The 26,482-nt window shown below is 46.7% G+C and overlaps 2 protein-coding genes across 8 annotated transcripts in view; one reads left to right on the top strand and one right to left on the bottom strand.

Annotated features, from left to right (window-relative positions):
- Positions 1 to 124: 124 nt before the first annotated feature.
- The window catches only part of UBAP2 (ubiquitin associated protein 2), a 135,131-nt gene continuing 108,773 nt past the window's right edge, over positions 125 to 26,482 (bottom strand). For 2 of the 7 annotated variants that reach the window (XM_073343390.2, XM_073343391.2), the window contains 9 exons: positions 25,126 to 25,217; positions 24,108 to 24,155; positions 9,326 to 9,404; positions 7,876 to 8,090; positions 6,619 to 6,718; positions 6,413 to 6,520; positions 4,968 to 5,035; positions 3,335 to 3,526; positions 1,054 to 1,233 (listed from right to left, as the gene is read on the bottom strand). In XM_073343390.2, coding sequence (XP_073199491.2) covers positions 1,138 to 1,233; positions 3,335 to 3,526; positions 4,968 to 5,035; positions 6,413 to 6,520; positions 6,619 to 6,718; positions 7,876 to 8,090; positions 9,326 to 9,404; positions 24,108 to 24,155; positions 25,126 to 25,217 — 998 coding nt within the window. In that variant the 3' untranslated portion in view covers positions 1,054 to 1,137. Of the gene's footprint in view, positions 1,234 to 3,334; positions 3,527 to 4,967; positions 5,036 to 5,127; positions 5,823 to 6,412; positions 6,521 to 6,618; positions 6,719 to 7,875; positions 8,091 to 9,325; positions 9,405 to 24,107; positions 24,159 to 25,125; positions 25,218 to 26,482 lie in introns of those variants that run through there. The other 5 variants (XM_073343389.2, XR_013635758.1, XM_073343392.2 and 2 more) reach the window with 5 other exon arrangements.
- LOC144929066 (interferon beta-like) lies at positions 9,044 to 20,160 on the top strand. The gene is made up of 2 exons (XM_078852702.1): positions 9,044 to 16,983; positions 17,564 to 20,160. Exon 1 carries the CDS (start codon positions 14,545 to 14,547, stop codon positions 15,085 to 15,087), a length of 543 nt encoding a protein of 180 aa, XP_078708828.1. The 5' UTR covers positions 9,044 to 14,544; the 3' UTR covers positions 15,088 to 16,983; positions 17,564 to 20,160.

Raw genomic sequence — 26,482 nt, 5'->3', positions numbered from 1 at the left:
CACCCCTTCTCCCCAAAACCCCTTGCCCACGCTGATGGTCTCATCCCACTGTCTGCAGGAGAGGGAATGGGAAGGGGTTTAGAAAGCTCCTCGAGTCTTTGTTAATGGAGACAGCAAACACCAGTTATACGCTCAGATCTTTATTATTAGGTGGAGTAAGGGCTAAAAAGAAATGAAACTTCTAAAACATTCACCGTACTGGTGCAGGACAGGAAGGACCAAGAGCTTCCTCCTTCAGTCTTTTTAAAAAAAAAAAAAAAGAAGAAGAAGAAGTGGGGAGGGGTAATGAAGTTTCCATCCATTAGCTCTGGGTATCCTGGGCAGGGTGGCTTGGGGCAAGAAGAGGTACAAGACGCAGCTTATACTTTTATTTAAGAAACCGCTACATAGTTTTGCCTCTAATGATGCAAAGGAGGTTCCAGGACACGCTGACTGAGCCATCCAAAGTCTCTTGCTAGAGAAACAAAAAAAAAACCTGTCAATTTTTTTTTTATTTATTTAAAAATTGTGAAATAAAAAGATGCTGCAGCTCGTGGCCATGGTAACAAAACTGCCCACGAGAGTTCGTCTTCCCCACCAGAGGCGATGGGGGGAGGCAGGGGACAAAAGAAGGGAGAGGGCCCGCAAACAGTAACAGCTACATCTGAAAGAAAAAAATCAAACCAACAGGAGACAGAACCCTGGATTTGTCTTTTGGGCCAGGCCTTCCCATCTGCCTGAACTAGGAACTACGTTAAATAAATGGGCTCCTTCTTCACCAAAACGGCACAGTTTTTCTCTTGACAGATTATAAAGCCCACAGAGCTTTAAAAAAAAAAAAAAAAAAAAAGGAAGATGCCTTGATGCAGAATGGAAGTGAATAATTAATTCTCCCTACAAAGAAAATAAAACAGGCTGCAAAGATGCAGAAACCACATGTAGGCTCTATTACATTTACAAATACATACATAAATATATTACATACAACAGCAACTCAAAGAGGGAGCGGGCGAGAGCCACAGAAGGATGGCTGGCTGCAGCTCTCCCCACACAGACGTTTGGCTGAGCAGTTACTTTTTCTCCTAATAGTTCCAGGAATGGGCATCGGCTTTTTCTTCTTTCAGTCTTCCCCTGCCTTCCCCCTTCCTTGTTTCGGTTTTAGTTTGTCCAGTATGGAGAAGTGCCATAGGCGGTTTTGGTAGCCTGAGACTTTTGTTGCATGGTGCTTGGCTGATTGCGCTGGCCAGATCCACCCTGGAAAGAAATGAAAAGGGAGCACATGTTCAGATCAGAAGCCACCGCGGCTGGATCCCTAATCCTGAAGCCTCAGGAAGCACACTGCATTTATTACCTTGGAGCAGTAAAAGACCTGCCTGCCCCATCCATCCTCTCAGCAGCCCTGGGGACGGCCTTTGAAAGCAGCAAAATCTCTGTTAAAGCAGGGAAATGGTGTCCCTTGGCCCCACTTTGGGGGAAGAGTTGGGAATTCCAGCATCACGCTGCCCCAGGCCTCAACACAATCCACAAACAGCCAAAGTGAATCCCACCAGGAACACATGGCAGAAGTGCTGAGTAAGCTCATTTCCACAAGGCTTGCCCCATCTGGGACAAGTCAGCCAACCACCTCACTGCCTCTTTTCAGCCAGAAAATTTTCTTGTGTGCTGCAGCAAGGAGATGGCTTAAGTGATTAGCTGGGAGTGATAGTGTGCTGCAGGGAAGAGATTCCTTGAAACTGCACAGTGAGGGCACGGCCAGTACCCAGCTTTCTACAGGTCAATGGAATCAAAGCATCTGGATGCTCTGAGAAGCGTTTTGCCACAACCTTTACAACAACCTGAACCCCAAAGGGAAGTCGACTCTGGATGACCGCCATTCTGGCTGTGTCACGTGATGTAACTGGACGTCAGGCCATCTCATATCTGCTTGGAAAACACCAATCTCCACTAGCACTGGCCTTTAGGAGTCAGGAGGGACATGGGCCCAGAGCACAGGCTGTGATGTCAGAGTTCTCTCAGCACTTCAACATACATTATGGGCAGACACTCAAGCAGAGATGCTGCAGCATTTGTCCCCTGCTGCCAAGATACCGTCCTGCCTTCCAGAACACAGACAACTCAGCCCCAATCTAGGTGACTTTCACCACAGAGCAACTAGCGGTTTCCTCAAAAGAGGAGGAACTCAACTCAACCGAGAAGAATTAAGATTAACCAAACTGTCCACGACCTGAAACAAGTCAGCTGACAGCCTGGGTGAAGCAGAGACCCCTCTCCCACTCTGCTTCCTGACCACTCACAATAAAAGATCTTTTTAAAAATCTTTGATGCAGTCAGCTTGAGACTTTCCCAACCAGCACCCGAGCGATCTCCTCTCTTGCTGATCGTCTGTTAACCAAGATAACCTAGGAGGACAAATCTGAGGCATAGGACACTTGGGGTCACTGTGGTGATGGTAGGGGGTGAAAGACTTATTAAAGCCAACCTAATCATTGATAAGAGTAATCTGTCAAAGGAACAAGACCGCCTTCCCTCAATGCCCTCTGGGAACACTCCAGTTCCGTGAGTCTCTTAGGGCAGAGGACCAAAACACATTCCCCACCCCTCCAAACTCAAACAGCAGGAGACAATGATTGGCCCATGATCCAGGAAAATCATCCAAGTGGCTAACTCCAATGCCAGCCAACTCTAGATCAAGAATGTGACCAGCTACATGACCTGAACTAAGTCCATGATTTCTCTGGATAATAAGCCACACTGCAGAAAACTAATTAGAAGAGGCATGTAAAAACAAGGAGAGTGAAGGAAAATGATCAGAAGTTGGGTGGGCAAAGGAGGTCCCCCCAGGGAGGGCTGGGACACCAGAGCACACAGGCGTAAGATGTCAGACACATCCAGGGACAGGGAAACAATTTGTTATGTTCAGACTCAAAGCAGAACTTTGCATATTTTTCAAGAGACATTAACAGAGATGAAGGGAAGTGAACTGGCCAGAGAAACTGAATGCAGAACCACCAGAGATACTAGGGGAGCTGGCGAGGGGGGCTTATTTTGTTGCTAGCTGTATTTCTTTTATTGTCACAGAACAATTATGATGGTTGTCAACATCTCCATGACCTGCCCAGGAAAGGAGAGTGGCAGTCTCTGCTGGCTCCTAGAGCTGCGTGTCTCTGCACTCTTGGGAACACGGCATCTTAGTCTGTATTACCTAACGAGGTACTCTGCCAATGGGCAGAGCCAAAAGGAACAGGACAGAGTACCTGTGATGGGTGGGATCAGTTTGGACACGCTCTCTGGCTGATGGTCATCGAGTTACTTTGAGCAGCAGCCTCAGAAAGGCACCAGGGATTGACAGACTCACCTGCCCATCTTGCTGAAGGTGGTGATGCAGCATCTGGGAATGAGGCTGCTGATGTGCAGGCAGGATATGCAGGAAAGGGGCTGGAGCATAACCTGGGGCAGCACCAGGGTTCAGTGGCCCAGTGGATCCAAGAGCAGATGGCAGGCTGAAAGGAGGTGGTGTGCCAGCATGGAATCCCTGCTTGTCAAACGTCTGCATGGAGGCAACAGGGAAGCAGTTAGACACTTTCCTCAGCGTCCTTTGGGTGACCGAACAAGGACAAGAGTTGCCTGAACAAAGAGAACTTTGACTCTACCAATCCAGTAAACAAACCCAGATCTAATACACATCGGCACTTTAGCTAGATATTTACAATCAAGTGTTATCTTTCCTCTTAAAGGCATGCTACTGTGCTGCCTGGAGTGAATCGGCTGACTTGGCTATCAACTGCCCATTGTGATTTCACTTTCTCTGACCTGTCTACTTGTTTGTCCTTAGACTCCAAGCTCCTCAGAGCAGAAGCCATTCTTAAGTGTTTAGAAAGTCCCTAATACATTGTGGGTAATACCACAAACAAGCAGTAATTGTCCGTGACTCAAGAGTAAATGATCCATTGACAGACACTAAATTATGCCTATTAACAGCAGAAGATGGCCTCTTGGCTTCCCCACAGGCAGGAAATTCATGCACATTCTATACAATGCAGCGGACCAGCAAAAAAACCAACTAGTTCTTAGCAATCAATTTGCTCATAACGAAGTCAGGAAATATTTAAGCCAGTCAGGGCTGCTCAGTAAAAATGGCAGAAGAGATCACAGCAGGAGTTTTGCTTCAAGTCCCCAAACCCTCGCATCTGGTGCTGAGCAGCAGATTTGAGGCCCACGTGCATTTGTTCAAAGTATGTACAGCCCCGCTCATCAGAAATGCAGGAGCAGATCCCAGGTAGGCAGAAATACCTACATGGATCCCCACCCCAATGCCCTTACAAAAGGGCGTAGGGATTCTATGCTCCAGAGAGTGGAATAGGGAATTAGTACTTAACCCCATTTATTCCACAGCTTTTCAAGGGGAGACTAGCTGCACCACAAACAGCCACAAGACAACGGCACTGGGCGGAAGATGGAGTGATCTGGGATCAATGCACACACAGCTCAAAAGGAACAGAGAAAGTCCACGGCCATCATTACAGATCTGTGTTTGTCCACACAGTCCAGCCTCTCTCGAGACGATGCTATGGCCCTGTGTTTAGGACAATTCAGCCCTAAAACATTTGTGATATCGCATTTTAACAGCATCTCGGGACTCAACCGAAGTTAGGCAACAATGCAGGAATCTTTGCTTCCACATTAACAGCCTTTGTCATGAGTCAGCATGGCAAGAGCAGGCCAAGGATGGAAAAGAGCAGTGGTGTCAAATGAGACACTGGGAAGTCCTCTTTAAAATCAAGCCGAGTGAGTGAGTGCTGGAGAAAGGCCAGAGTCTGGGATTACCCCTTGGAACAGGGCTGAGAAATCACCAGCGGCCAAGAGGCTCCCTGGGAGGACGAGTCCTGCTGAAATGACACTGGCCAGTGAACTGACAATTTTACCCTTGGGCACAGGAGGGAGGAGGGCATGTTCATGCTTCTCAGAAAGAATGAGCCATAGCTCCTCACCTGAGTCTTGTTATAGACTGAGCCACTGATATCAGGCACACCTGTGTTACTTGAGGTCACAGAAACACCTGGAAAACAAAAAGCCGCTGACAACGAAAGAGCCAAAGGCAACCCAACCTGACTCTTTCTTTCCCTTGCTCCTGGGAGCCCCATAATGCCCCTTGGCTGTTGCCTACATCCTCTGTGTCACCACCCCAACACACTATATCAAATGAGGCTACTCCTGGCTGGGGTGTGCAGTTTCCTCCCATGCCATCCCAGCCCCTCTACAATTCCCCACATTAGGAGTCAAAAGAAAGTGCAAAGGCCTATTTCCTGAGCTCCCCTCATAAATCAGGCGTGAGACCACTGGTGTACGCTGCCCGTGCCCACTATCCACAAGCTACATCACCATTTCTAAGGCACCGAGCTGGGTAGTACCTAGGGGCACTGAACGTTCATTTAGATCAAGAGAAGTCAACGTTCCCCTCAAATTAGGGTGCACGCTAAAAGACACTGTGTGGTTCCCCGGTCCACAGTTGCTGAACCAGCTAGTGTGGCAGGATCAGAACCAAGTTGGGGATCACCAGCTGGGAGGCTGGCCGTTCATTCCCAGTGTGAACTAGAATCAGGGCTCACAACTTGAGCTGTTTCACTTACGCAAGAAACAAAGATCAAGGTCTCTGGCCGATGAATGAAAGGATTGGGCTGGCGGGGTTTCCACTGCTCTCAGACATGTGAATAACAAGGCTGAGGATATAGGTACTGAGCAGCTGGTCTGAGGAAGATTTTTCTGGCCAGTATTTACTTAAGTCAAGGTTGGATTAGTTGTTGCCAGGTGGTCAGTGTACATTTCTCAAGTGGTCCCACTAGCATCTGCAGAATTTAAGGTTTCATATAAAACAAATCAATGTTCTAGCCCTTGTGGTATGCAAAGAAAGCATTCCAGGTATGAATGGATGCTATCAGTGATGGAGTCTCCGGAGAGCCTGAAACACTAACTCAGAGAGCTGATACTTGCCCCCTTCACCTCAAAGGGTGTTGATTCTGGAGCCTAATCATGAATGTAAATAACATTCATGATCTAAGTGGTAACCATTTCAGCAAAGAGACAGCTGCTCTGGGATCAGGGACCTAGCGTTGGTGGAGTGCCACTATGCCTCCACCACATGCGAACTTTAGCTTCCAGCTGGCAGAGGTAACGCTTTGCTGTTTCTCCTCTGGGTAACTGAACAAAGCTGGACTTCAGCCACTCACCTCCTTACACAAATTCAGCTGTTGGCTTAGAAGGAACGTTTGGAACATTAAAAGCATTTTGAACATGAGAGATGGAGAAACAGCTTGGGACTCACCCCATTTGAGAGCTGGTCGTCATGCTGACCTGACACTGGGAATACTGGAAGTTTGCCCTGCAAGATCCCTGATCTGAAGTGCTTATGTGCACCTCAGATCCCTTTATTTGTTACCTTTCCCAGGTCCAGTGCCAGCAGATTTGTTTTGTGCTTGAGATGATCCACTGTAGCCTCCTTTGCTGTAGTCTCCAGCCGCTGTTCCCTGCGTTAAGTCATCATAGCCTGCCAACGTGGACAAGACATAGTGCTACCATGAGCAAGCAGCTCTGAGGACATTAAATTAAATGGCACAGATGCACTGTCCATTGGAGTAACCTTACCTGCTCCATAACCATGTTGTCCATAACCACTTGCCTGCTGAAACGGGGTGGAAGCAGTGTTCAAATTGACGCCATGCTGCTTGGCTGATGCTGGAGGTACCTGGAGGCAAAAGGCATTCTCAGTTAGAAAACAGCATAAAAGCCAGTTTCCACTGCCATCTAGTGGGGAAGGTCATCCCATGTCTCTGCTGGCAGCCCTGCACTGCATCTCCCAGCTGTGAAATAGAAGACTTTAAAGTGCCAGGAAATTCCCAGTTCCTTTCGCAGTACCTCAGAGCAGTGAGATCTAGTGCAGGACTGGGAGCCAGGACCCATGAGTTCTACTCCAACTTCCCACCCTGACTGCAGTATAGCCTTGTGAGAGAGAGACAGCTTCTCTGCCTCAGTTTACCCCTCTTGTAAAATGAGGACAGTAACTTCCAAGCTTGGATACATGATAACTTTGCTCTGTAATTGTTAGGTAATCTCCACCCCAAGAAACATGCATGTTTTATACATTTATAAAACCACAGTGAACAATGAATTCCCTCAAGAGTCTGGAGATCACAAACCGGAGTCACCCAAACACACTGGTGGGATTACAGCCCCATAACTCAGGGAGCCTGGTATTTATTTTCTATAATAAAAATGTACAAAGCCTGGATCCAAGCCCTGTACAGACTGTCTGCACTTCTCCCTCTACCTCCTCCTCCTCCCCCCCCCCCCCCCCCCGGGAATCCCTTGCCTCCCAGTCTCCCATTGGTGTCCCATAGCCTCTTCCCCCTAACTGATTTCTCCAGCCTCTCCCAGTACACTGACTCAGCTTCTGCCTCCCTTTCCAGCAGCCATCAGGGGCTGCTGTAATGCTATTGGGCTCAAATTTGTAACTCCTGGATGAACCATCACCTTCACCCCCTTGCCCCAACGAATTTTTGACACTGATCAACAATCTCTGCTGAAGCTCTATACCACTCACCATTGCCTACATAAAGTTAGAATATTACAGTCCTGGCCCTTTAACGTTCCTCTAGTCCTGCACGGACACTGTCATTCTACACGGAAGGCACAGAGTGGATGACAAACTTGGATGTCAAGCTTTAATGTTGCTTGCCAAGTTGCCATACAAAAGAAGAAGTTCCAGATGGAAGCTGAGCCTCATTTCACCAGAAATGCCCTGCAGGATAGGGGGAACTTTAAAGGGCCAGGACTGCACTAGGCAAAGCCAGAGAAGCACAAAGAGGGCAGCTACTAGTGTAAGGTTTAGTTCCCATGACTTACAAACATGGTGGGCCCATACTGGAATGCACTGGGTACTCCTGGCACGCCGGCGTAATATGGTAAGCCCGTGTAGCTGTATCCTGGGGGCAGCGTAGGGTTTAGGAAGGGCTGCTGAGTGGTGTGGTGAGTCTGCGTCTGATTCTGCTGCGGCTGGGCCAACGTGGTGGCGGGAGCAGGGGAGGCAGAATCCCCGCGGCCAAATTTTGTTACATCACCTGCAAGAAAAGCCATCAACTGTTTCAGGAGGGTCCTTTCCCATCCTTTGCTTTCTCAGCTCTCCAGCACTGGCAAAAACTATCAGGGGCTGGGCTTGTGCTACAATCAAGAGGATCTGAGAGTTTAGTGGTGAGAGCAGGGACTGAGAGCCAGGAATCGTGGGTTCCATTCCATCAACTCATTGTGTGACCCTGGCCAAGAGAGAACCCTTTGTGCCTCAGTTATCTCGCTGACAAAATGGAGATAACAATCCTTACCTGTTGCACAGGGGGATTCAGTCACTGAGTGTTAGATCATTACATTAAATGTACATATAAGCATAAGCTCTGAGTGGCCAAACAGCAAACTGTTAATTGGGTTAAAGTACCACTCTCCCAGAAGTTAACCTGGCTAGCAACATCTCCTGGGCTAAAGGAATGAGGGCCTTTGACAAAAACATGCAAGTCTCTATTTGCCAAGCATGACCAATTAGATCTCTGGTTCTTCACAGCACCAGAGCTCTGGAGACAGTAGATAAAGGTCAGGAAAGCCAGGCTTGCATCTGAAGCCAACTAATTAAAGATGTAGGAAGGGAAATTTGATTATTAGCCCACAAGAGGCCTTCTAGTAGCACTAGGCAATCCGAACAAGAAACCTAACCACACTAGTGTCCTGGGGACAGCTTCCAAGGCAGTGCACTCATCAATTTCTGGGGGTGTGGAGGCAGAGATCCTGTAGGTGCTACCACAATACAAACAATAACTATGGAATGGAATGAAGTCAGAAAGGCATTTAGAGAGGTCTGAAAGGGTCTAACCAAGAGTAACAGATTGACGCTGAGCAAAGGAGGCTGAATACCAAGAATGGGAGTTATTAGCTGCAGATACTTTCCCAGTAGGAAGAGTTCTATCAGTTGAGTCATCTAAACCCAGACACTGCACCGCAAGGAACAACCTTGTATTAGCTTTGGGATGGACTACAATTCGGAAGTTAAATCCCTCTTTCACATGATAGGACTTGTGTATGGAGTAGATATTGGCTGAATATTCCTGTTAACATCTTAAGGAAATCCACTGTCAGAAGCTGAAATGTAGCCACTTATGATTCCTGCTCTTGTCTAACGAGTTTGGACTGGCCGGCTCAGCTGCCTGCAGAGAGGAGGCCAGGATTGCTCCTTTGGCCATAGCAGCATGCCCTACGTTCAGAAACCAATGCTTCTATTCAACCATCATCCCCATCTTGAATTACTACTAACCTGAGTATGGGTTGTTAGCAAGGCTCCCATCTCTGCCTGTCAAGGTTGCAGGAGCAGGGAATGTAATTCCATAATAATCCTGAAAAAGACAATATTTATTAATACTCAAATGCATAACAGAGCCAGCCTGTTTTATGAATGCTGCCTTATGTGCATGCAAAGGTTCATGAAAGCAGAAGATTCCCAGCAACACTGGGATGGGTGAATGGGTTTATTTTTCCCTCCTGCCAAATATGCAAAATCAGGGATGCATGGACAGAATCTTATCCAGGCAGGCTGTGGCAGAGCTGAAGTTTTGGTGTGGCAGCCCCTGAATCCCCAGCTCTACAGAATGCCTGTTTCTTAAACACATGTAATGATTTCTCTTTAAAAACCATTCCTCAGCTGGCGACAAGCATTCCAGCTCTGTAACACAAGCACTGCTGTAGAAAACCCCAGACATTACCTACGAAATGGTGCAAACGTATATTAAAATGACCAGTGAGGGAGTTGCTAGAGGGGCACAATCAGAGTGTTACCACCCCAGATGGAGGATATAAGAATGTAAGAATGGCCCTACTGGGTCAGACCAAAGGTGCATCTAGCCCAGTGTCCTGTCTTCCAACAATGGCCAATGCCAGGTGCCCCAGAGGGAATGAACAGAACAGGGAATCATCAAATGATCTATCCCCTGTCGCTCATTCCCAGCTTCTGGCAAACAGAGGCTAGGGACACCATTCCCACCCATCCTGGCTAACAGCCATCGATGGACCTATCCTCCATGAATTTATCTAGTTCTTTTTTTTAACCCTGTTATGGTCTCGGCCTTCACAACATCCTCTGGCAAGGAGTTCCACAGGTTGATTGTGCGTTGTGTGAAGAAATACTTCCTTTTATTTGTTTTAAACCTGCTGCCTATTAATTTCATTTGGTGACCCCTAGTTCTTGTGTTATGAGAAGTAGTAAACAACACTTCCTTATCTATTTTCTCTACACCAGTCATGATTTTATAGACCTCAATCATATCTCCCCTTAGCTGTCTCTTTTCCAAGCTGAACAGTCCCAATCTTATCAATCTCTCCTCATACGGAAGCCATTCCATACCCCTAATCCTTTCTGTTGCCCTTTTCTGAACCTTGTCCAATTCTAATACATCTTTTTTTAGATGTTCTGTTACAGTAGCACCTAAAGGGTCAGGACCCCTTTGTGCTAGGTGTCACACAGACTCAGAATAGAAGCTGATCCCTGCCCCAAACAGTTTATAATCTAAAGACAGGACCCACAAGCAGAAAGACACCCAAGAAGCACTGTGTAAATTACAATTTTTCCCAACTCTCTGCCCCTCCATAACAACCCCACCAGCAGCCCCAGTCCAGGTTTCTCAGCCAACCGGCACTCTCACCGTCCACCCAAAAAGCCCTCCACCCACCCCACTGTACCGTGTTCCCACAGAAAGAGAGAAACTTTTTCCTTTCCCCAGACTAAAGTTAAACAGCTGCTTCCAGATGCTCCTCCATTTCCCCCATCGTACCTACAAAATGCTTATGTATATGTAACCCAAAACTCCATTAGGCTGTTTTGCTCTCAGACTTCATGCCTCCTTATCCTCCTCACCCCTAAACCTGCCCTTCAGTATTACAGCTTGACATGCCCCTTCTTGCCACTGAATAGATTTGCTTCAGATTATTCCCACACACCCCCGTCACCCTCCCCAATATATTATCTTGTACTTATTGATGCTGGGAAAGGATTTTTCTCCACATTTCTAATCTCTGTGTTCCTTTGGATCACACACATCTGTCCTCAGTTGAGCTCCGAGCACCTCCTAATTTTGTATCATTTGTGACTGTCATGAACATGCTCTCCATACCCTCTTCTCCATCTCTGAGGAACACTCAATAAGACAGAATTTAATAGAGCCCTATAGTACCAACTGGACACCTTCCTGCAATTAGATCCATTGCTATTTATCATTATCCTTTGCTTACCAATCTTCCAGTTTGTAATCCCATGTGACAGTGTCATTTCCAAGCTATTATGAATTAACTTTAATGAGAGACTATCAAATCCTCTGCTAAAATCCCAACGGATTATGTCAAATTAAAGTGATATTTACCCTGACCGTCTCTCTCCAAGAGAAACAACAGATACAGAGTTTCAAGGGAAATCTGAAAGGTGCTAGGTCAGAACTTACATTCCAGATATCCCTTGGGGACAGTCACCTTCCTAGATGAGGTGGACAACAAATACACACACACCCCTATATGAGGGCACCTCTGTGGAATACAGTTGGGAAGGATGTTACATCCCATTGTCTTTCACGCCAATTACAGGAAAATCCAGATTCTCCTTCCCCCCCACTTGCCCCATGAAAACAGTCACAAGAGAAACAGCACAGACAAATATCCCACAAGGAAAGTGTGAGTTTTTTGCAAAGCAAATCCACATTCACCCACATGAGACTGAGGGGGGCACGTGTTTTTGTTCTTAAAAACAGTTCAGGCATTATGTTCTTGGCCCCACAAAATGTGGCATTTGATGTGCCATTGATGAGAGCCAAGTCCACGCGATCACAAAACACAGACCCTACAGGTCTGATATCAAGGTTACACAAAGGGCTCAAACACAGATATGGAGCAGCAATGCAGTTACCCAAGAAGACAGAGCAGTTTAGTAGGTAAATAATGGAGCAATGCTACCTAATCTGGGGAAAGCTGGTCTGATGCTACATCAGTGACTATTAAAGGAATCATGATAAACTTATTCCAATGGCATCTGACCCCACCAATCCTGGAAGATATTAGAGAGAAACCTTTGTATGCATACTGGAGATATGTAGGCGGGTATGGAGAAGGGGCACATTCAGAGCTGGTTGGAGCACCCCTATGTCTAGATTTAGTGCTCCAAAACTGTATGAATGGTTAGGAAAGTCAGGGGCACGGAATTGCTTGCCTCCCCTCTGCTAGTCTTGCTGGCCCGAAAGTTTACCATCATCGCTCTTATCCCAGGGAGTTGTACCAAGGTGGAACTCCAGAGAGGAACCCCCCCAACCCCCTCCAGGCTTGGCAGGAGTTCATTATGCTAATGCTCATAGATGATGAAAAACAGGTATATAGTTTTTACTGCATTGCTCCTCTTTCTAATCTAGACATTTAACTGAATGACTCACACAAAAGCAAAAACCTAAACCACACTAAGCCATTTACTCCAATATAATGCATTGTAGTCTTCTTGGGTTGCTATTACTGCAGGGATCTGTGAGTTATCCACAATCTCACTGTGTAACAACCGTTTGACTGGTGAGGGCTGGGAACCGTCTCCCCTCAGTTGCTCCCATTATGTCTAGTTTACAAATGTGCTCTTTAAAAGGACATTATTACAGTAGCTTAAACCTCATCCATTTTAATACAAATTCTTATTTATGTTTCCAATATGCTTGATTTAGAAAAAGAATTTTAAAAATAATTTACTTTTCATCATCTATGATGATTGTTCACTTTTCCCCTTCCCAAGTTTCTACAGTGAGCCATCAATTTCACTTTTCTTTTCGTCAGTTTCATTTTCTAGAGCTCATGAACTGTCACACTGCAGCAAAGCTTGGGCTGCAAATGCCACATGAAGCTCTTTGTTTGGGATTAGTTTTTAAGAAGTTAAATTCAGCAGACCTCCGTTTATCAGATCTTACTGGGACCAGGGCCAGATTGGGTCATCAAAAATTCCGATAATCCAGAGAATGGGAAAGTGCAAGGCTGCAGCGCCATCTAGCGGCTACAGGAGAGATCTCCTACTTCTAGACCTACATGTGCTGGTTGTTCGGTTAATACGGAGAGCTGGATAATGAAGGGTCAGATACATGGGGTTGTACTGTACTCAGTATATTTTATAAAGAAAAGGACAGTGAGAGAATATCTTTTATTGGACCAACTTCTGTTGGTGAAAGAAAAACTTTCACTGTGTAAGCTCCTTTCTCTCACCAAGAGAAGTTGGACGTGAACCACCTTCTCTCTCTACTTTCCTGGGACTAATATGTCTACAACAACATTACATACAATACATTTTATAAGACATTTAAAAAGAAAGCCTACAATTTAGAGCCTGAAACACCTGACAGTGGTCCTTTATCTACAAAGTAAATCTCCCTGGACTATCTTGATTATATGTTCATACTGTGTACTACCAGCCTACTATTAAACATATTTCAATTTAAAAGTAGGAATTTACAGAGGTAGAACGTAACTGCCTCATTCAGAATTTGGCCAAAAACCAAAGGATATCACCTCAATCCATTGTAGATGTTACTTCAGGATTTGTAACGACCTCAAATGGTCAAGACATTGGTTTTGCAACTCATCTGAAAGGCAGCACTGCCAACAGTACAATGACCCTGAGACATTACATATACACTCAGACACTGGTGCGACAGAGGAAGCACACCACCAACGGTGGATCACAGTGACCAGATTGGGCCCCCAGCGAGCCCAAGACAGGCCACCACATTTTCCACGAGAGTAATAATTACATTCTTTCCACCAAGGGGCCTCCTCCAAGCAAGCTCTTCTAATGCCTAGGGATGAACCTGACACCTACTGAATCACCAGCAGCGCTCCGTACAAAGCCCTCAAATCTCTTCAAAGATCTGGAATTCAAATACCAATCCCATGTAACCTGCTCAGCTTGAGAGTCTGACAGGTAGGAAGGCTGCAATCCTAGGTCTATGTCACATGCCTGAAAGAATTCAGATTTCCTATTAAAAAAAGAACAAAACTGTATGGAAAATTCTGGGAGTTCAGGAGTTGAAAGTAACTGTGGTTCTACAGTCAAAGAGAACTGACTCATTCAGATCTGAGAGCTTCAGCACTTTAGGCTATATGACTATGATTAAGAACCCTAGTGCCTGAGCTGTTTAAATATTTCAGAATGTAGTTTAGCAGTACATGCTGCACAGAGCACGCAAAGGGCAGAGGTCAAACATCCAGGGCCTCTAATAATGCTGTGCAGAGAGGAGATGTTTAACATCCCTGGGGGAAAATATGGACATTGGTATAGAAGTGTCAGAAGACACTTAAGTCAGCAGTTGGAAAGTGAAAATGAAAATAGGGAAATTTTAGAGAACCAGAAAATGATGAAAGGAAAAACATCCCACCAAATAAATTCAGGGACATGGAAGGCCTGCACAGTAGACCGCAGACATCTAACAAGCTACAAGTACTTTGGCATAAGCCTTGTGAAACGTTATCATCATGGCTACCAAGTCTCAAGGATGCCTGTGGCAGATTTGCCTGGTATTGCTGTTCCCCGCTGGAGTCATGTCGCTGGACTGTAACCTGCTTCGTCACCAGCAAAGCAAATTTAACTGGTACAGTCTACAACTGCTGCAAAACATGGGTGGGAAGTTTCCTTTGGAGTGTCTGGAAGACAAGACAGCCTTCCAGTTTCCTGAGAAGATTCTGAAGCCCAAATTTCTACAACAAGCCCAGATGTCTGTCCATGAAATTCTCCAGCAGCTCTTCGGCATCTTTAGCAGGAACCTACCCCAAACTGGCTGGGAAAGAAGAAAAGTGGAGAGGTTCCTAAATGGGCTCGCTCTGCAGACTGAGCGCCTCGAGGCATGCCTACATACAAAGGGAGGGAGCAACATTCTGAGACTGAAGAAATACTTCCAGAGGATCCAAGATTTTCTTAAGGAGAAGAAATACAGCACCTGTGCCTGGGAGATTGTCAGAGAAGAAGGGCAGAGGTGTTTTCAATATATTCATAAGCTCACAGCGAGGATGAAAAACTAGGCGACAAACATTTTACTATAAACATTTGAGAAGTTTGGGTGAAACAGCGAACTGGGACCAAGAAACCATCTGACCTCAAGTTTAAACTCTGATACGGACTTTGTGACCCTTTTCAAGTCAACTTATGTGACTCAGTTTGCTATCGGTAAAATGGGGATTATACCATACACTTCAGTGGGTGGGGCTGATTGTTTAAAATGCTCTGAAGAGGAAAGAAGCTACAGAACTATATGAATGTACTTCACGTACTGTGTGCGGAGTCTCATCCAAAAGCTAAGAAATATATTAGAGGCTGGACACAGGTGGAGAGGAAAAATATTTTGCAATTGTTATTTTCTTTGTGCATTGTCAAACTTATCCTGATTGTGGGAATGGAGACGGTCACGTCTATATTTATTTATTTATATATTTAAACTATTTATATTTTTAAAATAAAAGTATGGCTAAAAAATTGAGGAACTGGTTGGAATGAATGTATTCTGCAGCATAATTAACATCCCTATGCTCTTGTGAGCCTCACATACCTTTTATGAGATGAATGTAACTTGTATTGGTCAGGGCAGTGACACTCAGCCCTCAGTGGTTCAAGGAGCCAAATTAGCGATTAACTTTACCCAAAAGAACGGCAATAGTATGAATTCACGGTTTCATTTACTTTATATATATAAAAATATAATTCTCACAGCAAAATGACTGACCAATTACAATTGCTTAACATCGTAAAAGCATCCTGATTGGTTAATTAAATCACACTGTTTTACTATCATGTGCTACAGAGTTGCAGGACACACATTAAAGAGCCACTTGCAGCTTGCGAGCCTCAGTCTGAGTATCACTGGTCTAAGGAAAGACACAGAAGACAGACACAATTGTTATTTCCAGTCAGATCATATTTTCAGGGAAAACAAAGGTAGGGCAGAAACATAATGGATGGAATTGGAAGCAAAATTAGAGACTTCGTGGTATTACCAGATCCACAAGGGGTGGAAGATATGTGACAACTTGCAGACTCATAACAGGGAAAGATACATCCCAATATCCATCTCAAAAGTCTGAGCAAAGCTAGGAGCCCAACTGGATTTTATCTGCAAAGGAGATGAAAAGTCTAGGTAATCTCCTAAACTTCTATCTGGGTAGGACTAAGCAGCACAAGGCCCTTCAAATGTCCAGATTATGAAAATAGGATTCCAGCTGAGAAGGATGATGTTTCGGGAAAAAATACTGCTATGGTAGTAGATGGATAGACTGGTTAAGATAAAAATCTGATGTACCCTTTGGTAGGAACTCAAAATGTGGCATAAACAGACCGTATCATTAAAGATCATTACACTGGGGGGAAGGGTGGGAGAGGATCTGCCATCAAGGCTCCAATCTCATCAGCTCCAATCTCATCCTATGAGTCAACATGATGGCAACTAGGAAGGCCCTCTTCACAGATAAATGAAGTAGGGAGCAGGTTGCCATTGGTTCAAATGGAGGTCTCATGAAGTGGTTCAGAACCAGGGTTGAGGTCCCAGGATGGAGTGGGGTGTCTAATGTGGGAGCTAGGTATACCTTGACTGAACTGATGGATCACTCAGATGTCTTCAGATCCAGCAGGTAATCTAGGAGGAGGGAAAGGGGAACCAATCCAGGCTAGAGGTAACAACGACCACACCAGTTAACAAACCTCTTCCGTTGTTGCAGGTAGGAAGTGTGGGCCGATGTTTTCTACTCTTTAACAAAGACCAGCTGTACCTTCATAAAGCAGGAAACCTCTATTCCCCAGAACCACCCAGGAGCCACACTCTGAGGCACAGAACTGCTAGGTTGGGGCGATATGCGCAACCCGCATCATGAGACAGGAGATGAGGCATGGTCAGGAGTTTGACTGACGGACAGACACAGTTGAAGGAGGTAAAGGATGGGCAGTCAGTCATGACCCTGATTGCCTTGCCCCTGATGAGCGGCAGGAAATGGAAGCAAGTGTTCCTGGCTGCCCTGATTGCCAATAGTTTGATGTGGAGACTAGCCTCTTGGTCTGTCCATCTGCCCTGAACCATAAGTGTCTCTAGGTGGGCTCCCCAATATAACAGGGATGCGTCAGTTAGAGAGTCACTGATTGGGCTGGGTGACAGAAAGGGACGCTCACACAGATGTGGAGTTGCTTCTTCCACCAATTTAGGGAGTTCTTTATATGCAAGGGGACCATCACCTGCCTGTCCAAGGTGTGTCTTCAAAGAGCCAGTTGTTCTGAACCAATCCTGGAAGCAGCGGAGGCACTGCCTTGTGTGATTGGCCACAAGGGTGTAAGCTACCATATGGCCCAAGAGTTGAAGACAATTCCTTATTGTGGTCCTCTGAAATGTTCTGCCAGACTTGACAAGATCATAAATCTGTCTAAAGGGAGGTATACTTTGGCTGTCAATGAATCCAAGTACAACCCTATAAACTGTATCCTTTGTACTGGTACCAGCATGGATTTCTTTATTTTCAGCTGAAGGCCCAACACCTGGAACAGAGCAAGAGCCATGTGGGTGGAAGCCAACACTGCCTCAAAGGAGCAGCCGGTGAGTAACCAGTCGTGAAGGTATGGGAAGATCAGGATCACTTCCTGCAGCAGGCAACCACGACCGCTAGAACCTTTGAAAACATCCTTGAGGCCGAGGAGAGGCTGAAGGAGAGTACTTGATACCGGAAATGATCTTGGCTCATGGCGAATAGTAGGTATTTCCTGTGCGGCGGGCATATAGTTATATGGAAAGTAGGCGTCTTGTAGGTCGAGGGCCAAAAAGCAATCCCCTTCATCCAGTAAAGGAATTATAGTTGCCGGAATCACCAGCCTGAATTTCTGAGGCTTTACAAGATTGTTCAACAGTCTTCGATCTACAATCAGCCTCCAACCTCTGTCCTTCCTTGGCACTAGGAAATATTTTGAATAGAAGGGAAGGGGACCAGTTCTACTGCTCCTGTCAGAGGAGAGAGTCCACCTCTTGCTTCAACAGAAGCTCATGAGAGGGATCCCTGAAGAGGGATGGGAAGGGGAGTGGAAGGGAGAGAGTGACATAAAATGGATGGTATAGCTCAATGTTATCACCTCCAAGACCCACTAGTCTGTGGTTCCAGGTGAAAATGGACAAGGTACTCCCCAAAGGGAGAGAAGTGGGCTAAAAGGCCCCACTGTACATCCAGGAGTGGGAGGATTTGAACCCGTGACCAACCTATCAAAACTGCTGTTTAGATGATGCCTGGGTGGTGGTGGAAGGCAGTTGAGCAGCTCTATTCCTCTGAAATCTCTCCTTCTTTCTAAAACCTTCCCAAGGTCTAAGGTACCCCAAGAACTCAACAGGCCATGACCTCTGGGCACTCAAACGACTGAAACGTTTCTTGCTTGTAGGCGTGTCCAATGCCTAGGGAACACAGGGCAGCCCTGGAGCCCTTCAAGATGTGCAGGAACATTGTCTCTGAGAAGAGCTTATGACCATCAAAAGAGAAGTCCTCTACTGTGTTTTGAACCTCTCTTGGAAACCCTGAAAGTTGGAGTCATGACATCCTGAGCATAACTACCTCGCTGTGGCAATAGATCTGGCAGCAGTGCCTACAACATATAGGGATATTTGGAGAGAATAACTCCATAACTATGGACTGGAATTGCTTCTCTAAGTCGTGTGCCAGCTTTCAGTAAAGGCTGCAAGCCTGTTGTAATTAGTAAAGTAGTATTTGGATATGACCACCTAATAGTTTGTGATCCAGAACTGCAGGGTTGAGGACAAGTACGAATTTCATCCAAAGAGATCCAGCCACTTTTGATCCTTGTCATGAGGGTAGATCTTGAAAAGTGCCACCTATCCTGTTCATTCACCGCATCCACCACTAGGGAGTTAGGTGGTGGTCAGAATCCTTAAGCACACAGTGTTTCTTATCCACCTTTTTGCACATTGGTGGAATAGTGGCAGGTGCTTGCCACACCATCTTAGCCAGGTGAGGAGAGTCTCATTAATAGGTAGCACCACTCTGGAGGGTGTAGCTGACTGCAAAGTATTCAGCAGTTTGTGTTGCAGTTCCTTGACTTCCTCCAGAATGATCTGCTGAGTGTCTGCTACCCTTCTAATGAGGTCCTGAAGCTGCCTGAAGTCGTTGGCCATGGAAGGTGGTGGAGGCATAAAGGCCTCATCCTGCAACAACAATGAAATGGGAGTCTGAGGAGTTGCTTCTTTATCTGCCCTACTCTCCTGCTCCTCAAATGTCTCCTGCTGTGGGGGTGGTCGATAGGGAGGGGAAGATATGAAAGCCTGGTCTCCCTGAGGGACTGTACCAGTGGTTTGGTACATTGCTACCGACAGTCAGCCCATGGGTCCCAATATAGCCATTGCAGTGCTCTATAAGAAAGCAGGATTAGCATGCAAGGCTGGTTCCATTTCCCTTGGTGACCCACAAGGTCCTCCCTGCAACTGACCAAAAGCAGATTCCCAAATGGGTATGTAGGAAAACCCATCACTGAAGTCAAAGAGACCATTTGGAAGTTGTCTTCCTCCATATCCTCCCATGGGGGGAGTGAGGCAGCTGTTGAAGATGCCACAGGATGGCATACGGACCCTGGACTTCAGGAAAGCAGACTTCGACTCCTTCAGGGAACGGATGGCCAGGATCCCCTGGGGGACTAACTTGAAGGGGAAAGGAGTCCAGGAGAGCTGGCTGTATTTCAAGGAATCCCTGTTGAGGTTACAGGGACAAACCATCCCAATGAGTCGAAAGAATAGTAAATATGGCAGGCGACCAGCTTGGCTTAATGGTGAAATCCTAGCGGATCTTAAACATAAAAAAGAAGCTTACAAGAAGTGGAAGGTTGGACATATGACCAGGGAAGAGTATAAAAATATTGCTCGGGCATGTAGGAATGATATCAGCAGGGCCAAATCGCACCTGGAGCTGCAGCTAGCTAGAGATGTCAAGAGTAACAAGAAGGGTTTCTTCAGGTATGTTGGCAACAAGAAGAAAGCCAAGGAATGTGTAGGCCCCTTACTGAATGAGGGAGGCAACCTAGTGACAGAGGATGTGGAAAAAGCTAATGTACTCAATGCTTTTTTTGCCTCTGTTTTCACTAACAAGGTCAGCTCCCAGACTGCTGCGCTGGGCATCACAAAATGGGGAAGAGATGGCCAGCCCTCTGTGGAGATAGAGGTGGTTAGCGACTATTTAGAAAAGCTGGACGTGCACAAGTCCATGGGGCCGGACGAGTTGCATCCGAGAGTGCTGAAGGAATTGGCGGCAGTGATTGCAGAGCCATTGGCCATTATCTTTGAAAACTCGTGGCGAACCGGGGAAGTCCCGGATGACTGGAAAAAGGCTAATGTAGTGCCAATCTTTAAAAAAGGGAAGAAGGAGGATCCTGGGAACTATAGGCCAGTCAGCCTCACCTCAGTCCCTGGAAAAATCATGGAGCAGGTCCTCAAAGAATCAATCCTGAAGCACTTGCATGAGAGGAAAGTGATCAGGAACAGCCAGCATGGATTCACCAAGGGAAGGTCATGCCTGACTAATCTAATCGCCTTTTATGATGAGATTACTGGTTCTGTGGATGAAGGGAAAGCAGTGGATGTATTGTTTCTTGACTTTAGCAAAGCTTTTGACACGGTCTCCCACAGTATTCTTGTCAGCAAGTTAAGGAAGTATGGGCTGGATGAATGCACTATAAGGTGGGTAGAAAGCTGGCTAGATTGTCGGGCTCAACGGGTAGTGACCAATGGCTCCATATCTAGTTGGCAGCCGGTATCAAGTGGAGCACCCCAAGGGTCGGTCCTGGGGCCGGTTTTGTTCAATATCTTCATAAATGATCTGGAGGATGGTGTGGATTGCACTCTCAGCAAATTTGCAGATGATACTAAACTGGGAGGAGTGGTAGATACGCTGGAGGGCAGGGATAGGATACAGAAGGACCTAGACAAATTGGAGGATTGGGCCAAAAGAAATCTGATGAGGTTCAATAAGGATAAGTGCAGGGTCCTGCACTTAGGACGGAAGAACCCAATGCACAGCTACAGACTAGGGACCGAATGGCTAGGCAGCAGTTCTGCGGAAAAGGACCTAGGGGTGACAGTGGACGAGAAGCTGGATATGAGTCAGCAGTGTGCCCTTGTTGCCAAGAAGGCCAATGGCATTTTGGGATGTATAAGTAGGGGCATAGCGAGCAGATCGAGGGACGTGATCGTTCCCCTCTATTTGACATTGGTGAGGCCTCATCTGGAGTACTGTGTCCAGTTTTGGGCCCCACACTTCAAGAAGGATGTGGATAAATTGGAGAGTCCAGCGAAGGGCAACAAAAATGATTAGGGGACTGGAACACATGAGTTATGAGGAGAGGCTGAGGGAGCTGGGATTGTTTAGCCTGCAGAAGAGAAGAATGAGGGGGGATTTGATAGCTGCTTTCAACTACCTGAAAGGGGGTTCCAAAGAGGATGGCTCTAGACTGTTCTCAATGGTAGCAGATGACAGAACGAGGAGTAATGGTCTCAAGTTGCAGTGGGGGAGGTTTAGATTGGATATTAGGAAAAACTTTTTCACTAAGAGGGTGGTGAAACACTGGAATGCGTTACCTAGGGAGGTGGTAGAATCTCCTTCCTTAGAGGTTTTTAAGGTCAGGCTTGACAAAGCCCTGGCTGGGATGATTTAACTGGGAATTGGTCCTGCTTCGAGCAGGGGGTTGGACTAGATGACCTTCTGGGGTCCCTTCCAACCCTGAGATTCTATGATTCTATGGCCGCTCAGAGACCACGCTGTTGGTACCGAGAGATGCTCAGTACCTGTCAACAACTCTGATGGACTCTGGTTCATCCGACACCAAGAGTTCCCTCGAGTATCAGAATTTCTGTGGTATTAGAAAGGACCCCAGTACCGATACCATAAGTGAGGTCGCTGTAGCTGAAGCCGACAGTCCTGACAATGATGGGCATACCGCTGGAACTGTAGATGTCTGGCGCTGTTGCTTCCTTAGTACCGAGGGTATGGCTTGCACAGGCACCCCTAGCTTAGCTGCTTGCATTGGTACCGAAAGCTGGCTTAAGGCGCATGATGGCACCAATGGCCAAGTGGGATGCATAGGTACTGATGGCGAGGCAGAACTTGATGGTATCCTGTGCTTGCCTTCCTTACTGGTGGAGGGTACCAGTACGCTATCGGAGCCATGCTTCTTGTTCTGGGAACTCTGGGGCTTCACAGTCATGTTGGTACCGGAGGAAGAGTCCTAGGCCTCAATGGTACTCTGAGACACCAAGCATCTCAACAGGGATCTTGCTCCTTAGAGTGGGAGTCCATGGTTCTCTTTCTGGGAGTCTTCCCAGTGGGCTCCAAAGACTTCTCTTGCTTAGGCAAGCATGCCCAGAGGCTGACAGGGTGCCAGATCTGTCTGGGGATGGATATATGGGGGAGAGAGGAGAATCTCCTGATCTAGCTCAGAGGATGGGTTGAAGAGATTGTTCTATGGCTAACAGACTGAGCTTTATCTCCCTGTTCTTCCTTGCTCTGGACTTAAGTGCCAAGCAAAAGAAACACTCCTAAGAGACATGGGACTGCCCCAGGCAACAGACACATTTGGAGTGCCCATTGCTTATCGGTATAGCCTCCCAGCAAGACAGGCAGCATTTGAAGCCTGGTGAGCCAGTAATGCCCCGCCAAGAGAAGACAAGTTGCCTGGAGGAAAAGAAAGACAATCCTCACACCTAAAAATTAACTAACTGTAGTAAATTCTAAACACTAACCTACAACAATAATCTACCTAACTGCAATAAAAACAGAAGGCCAAGTACGCTCTAGGCCGAGGCAGTAGAGAAGGAACTGAGGGCAGTTCACCCGCACACCACTACATAGCCTCGGTGCCTGAGGGCTTGTCTACACTTATTGGGCGATCAACATGCAGTGATCAATGCATCAGCGGTCGATTTAATGGGTCTAGTGAAGACCCACTAAATCGATCGCAGATCACTCTCCCACCGACTCCTGTACTTCACCTGAACGAGAAGCGCGCGTAGTGTGGACCCCCCCGTAAGTAGATCTATGAACGTCGACTTTAGCTATGTTATTCTCGTAGCTGAAATTGCATAACTTAGATCAGGGTGGGCAAACTACAGCCCGCGAGTGGTTTTAAATCGTCCCACGAGCTCCTACTGGGGAGCTGGTTTGGGGGTTGCACCACGTGGCTTGGCCCTGCTCCATTGCTCCAGCCAGTGTGTCAGGTCGGGGGCTGCACCATGGGTGCAGGCTCCACACGGTGCTTACCTCAAGCAGCTCCCGGAAGCCGTGGCATCACCCCACTCCGAGGGTCGCAGGCCCTCCATGCCTAGGAGCCAGAGAAGGGACATGCCACTGCTTCCAGAAGCTGCTTGAGGTAAGCGCCACGTGGAGCCTGGACCCCTGAGCCTCTCCCCATGCCCCAACCCCCTGCCCCAGCCCTGATCCCCTCCCGCTCTCCACATCCCTTGATCCCAGCATGGAGCACCCTCCTGCACCCCAAACCTCTCATCCCCAACCCTACCCCATAGCCCACACCTCCAACCAGAGCCCTCACCCCTTCCTGCACCCTAACCCCAATTCTGTGAGCATTCATGGGCTACCCTACAATTTCTATTCCCCGATGTGGCCCTCAGGCCAAAAAGTTTGCCCACCCCTGACTTAGATCGATCATCCCCCCTGTAGCGTAGACATGGCCTGAGACAAGGAGGCATAAGGCATGTGTGAGAGCTGAAAAGTCCCAGCTAGCTAGAAATCTCCAATCAGGGGTTCGAGAAGCACATGTGCACCGGAAATGGAGTACCCATAGGAGTGTTACTCGAAGAAGAACCTTAAGGAACTTACACCTTCTAGGTAATCGCACTGAAAGGAGATACTTGAGCAGCCAGAATACATCAGCAACAGCTTCATCGAAGTAGGACAGCCTCAAGGAAAGCTCTTAAAAATCACCATAAACTGAAGTGGTTTCTGCTGGGCAGAACGACTACTCTGAAAGATTAACTCACAGTGAAAGCAAGCCATCTGTTTCATGTACTTACCATTGGCAGCCTGGATTGGAGCATCTGAAGATCGTCATAACCGTAGATCTGCTTGAAGACAGATAAAAATACAACGACATTGTAACACTTTTCGCTAATATTGGCCTATCTGTGGGTTTTAAGACAGAGATTAATCTAGACCCAGCAAATTTTAAAAACACCAGGCTATCGCAGATCTTGTACGATCAAGTTCTATTTCCAAGGGCTAGCACAGTTAAAGTTTGGTTGACATGTCAATTACAAACCCTCATTTTCCCATCATCATTGGCACTCTGAGATTTGAGGTCTGAAGACTGTGTAGTCAGTACAGTTCTCAAGGGCACAGGGTTTACTAGACACTGAACCACAAGACATTCAGAACTAGGAGTTAATCAACCCTCTTAACTGCATTGTTTGCTATTATTGCTCCCCGGTACATGGTGCTCCAAGAGTCAGTGAACAGGCCTTCAGTTTGCAAGACACAATCGTTCATTTCTAGGTTAGAACTGAGGAATGACTATTCCCCCCCTTCGGTGAAGGAGGAAGAGAACGAGTGGTAGGACAGAGTGTCCAACTGAGGAGACTAGACTGTGCAGCCCGGAGATGAAGTCTGTCCCAAGGCATGCTGACATCTATCTGAAAATACGGGTGACAGGACAGGTATCTGGTTTTGAGCACAGCACACCCAATCTACCCTAGAAAGTCAAACATTTAACTCAGATGATTCCATTTCAACTGAAAGGGCCTAATACTAATCCCATTTAAGTCCCTGGGGAAACTCCCATTTTTCAGTGGAAGCAGAATCAAATCTGTAATCAAGGATTTTCAAAGTCAGTTTTGAATTTAGCAATGAATTGGAAACCTGCACAGTATGGGAATACTTCCCATACCCTTCAGCACCTGGAGCAAGGAGTCCAGGATTCCACACGCAGCACATGCCAAAAAAAGACACACGCTGGCATAGACAGTGGTGGGTCTGGAGGACCCTTTGGCACCAAGGAGTTAAGTAATCTAGGGCAGGTACAATGAAGTTGCTTACTGGGTAGGCAGGCAGGAGTCCTCCAGGTCCCACAATATACTGGTTATGCAACAAGGGTGGTACACCTTGGGGCAGGTTGGGGGGAGCTTTGCCTGTAGAATCAAAATACAAAAATTTTAACAAGCCTCATAAACTAAAGGCTTCAGCCCTGAGACAAGTTTGCTGGCCTGCCCTGAAGGCTGAACTATCACAGTGTCTAGACAGCAGAGATTTGCTAAAGAGGAATGGTGAATAAAAACTGGAAGCTAACAATACCTGAAAGAGGGCCTGAATACTATAACAGACATCTTGCTAGCTAAGGGACTGGACATACGAAGAGATAAAGATCCTACACGGGCTCAGAGGTACAGAACATGGTCCCATCCCAAAGATCAGTCTGGGTTTGGTGGATTAGTTCTCAGGTTAGTAGGAGTCTGAAATGATGGAAAGGGTTACGGACCCATTGCTCCCTCCCCTAGTCCCTTTTCAGAGGAAGAGTCCAAGCCTCATTCTCACTGCAACAGATAGCATTCCCCACCCCCCAAACCCACACAATCGGCTGGAAATCACTTGTCATCAACATCATATCATCATAATAGCTCTCTTTTGTGGGTACTGCTGGCTTCAGCTATAGCTAGGAAGAGCGAAGAGGAGAGGTCATAATGCGGCTTGGATGTCATGCTATGAAGCAGGGCTGTGCTGAGGACCACGGGGGGAGTAATGCACTTTGTCTGGCCAGTCATTAGAATCTCCACTGGCAGTACAAGTGGAAGGGGGAGAGAGAAACACCTGTGCATATGATTCAGGCAGAATGTCCCGTTCCTTCACCTAAGAGATATCCCGACCCATCACATTTCCTTTTGGCAGCTAAAGCGGACTGCAAAGCCAGCACTGAACTTCAGTACTGCTTCCATTTAAGCACAAGACAACTCATCTCCCGTCTCCGAAAAAGATGAGTCTTGCCACCACCATACAAAATGAATAGCCCTGGCAGTTTCGGGTATTCTTTTTCCCAGCAGAGCCATTTGCAGTGGCATGGGCAACACATGAATCCAGAGCCTCCTCTCTGCAGTCGCCAAGGCAGCAGTGCTTTGCCATGGGGTAATGAAGGCTGGAATTGCAGTGGATTCTGATACTGCCACATGAACTTGGACTGCAGGGGGAGAGTGAGAAGTAAAAGCTAATGTGAATAAAGCCAAGAGCTGATCATGTTGCTTAGTTTGCAAACCAATTCTCTACAGGTCCACATTTACTAAATCAGGAGCAGCTCTGGTTATTATCTCTAAAGCTTTCTGAAGATGGAACATGCTACATAAATGCTAATCATTACCCATCAAATATTCCCAACACATAAAAGCAGGCAACTTTATTTCATAGG

The sequence above is a fragment of the Lepidochelys kempii genome, chromosome 5, assembly GCF_965140285.1.
Source record: "Lepidochelys kempii isolate rLepKem1 chromosome 5, rLepKem1.hap1, whole genome shotgun sequence".
NCBI classification, from domain to species: Eukaryota; Metazoa; Chordata; order Testudines; family Cheloniidae; genus Lepidochelys; species Lepidochelys kempii.
The sequence above is the reverse complement of the archived record's forward strand: the minus strand, read 5'-3'. Positions and strand labels throughout refer to the sequence as shown.

What these genes read in the sequence shown, in the direction of transcription:
- LOC144929066 (XM_078852702.1), top strand. Translation starts at nt 14,545, where the DNA reads ATGGCTACCAAGTCTCAAGGATGCCTGTGGCAGATTTGCCTGGTATTG.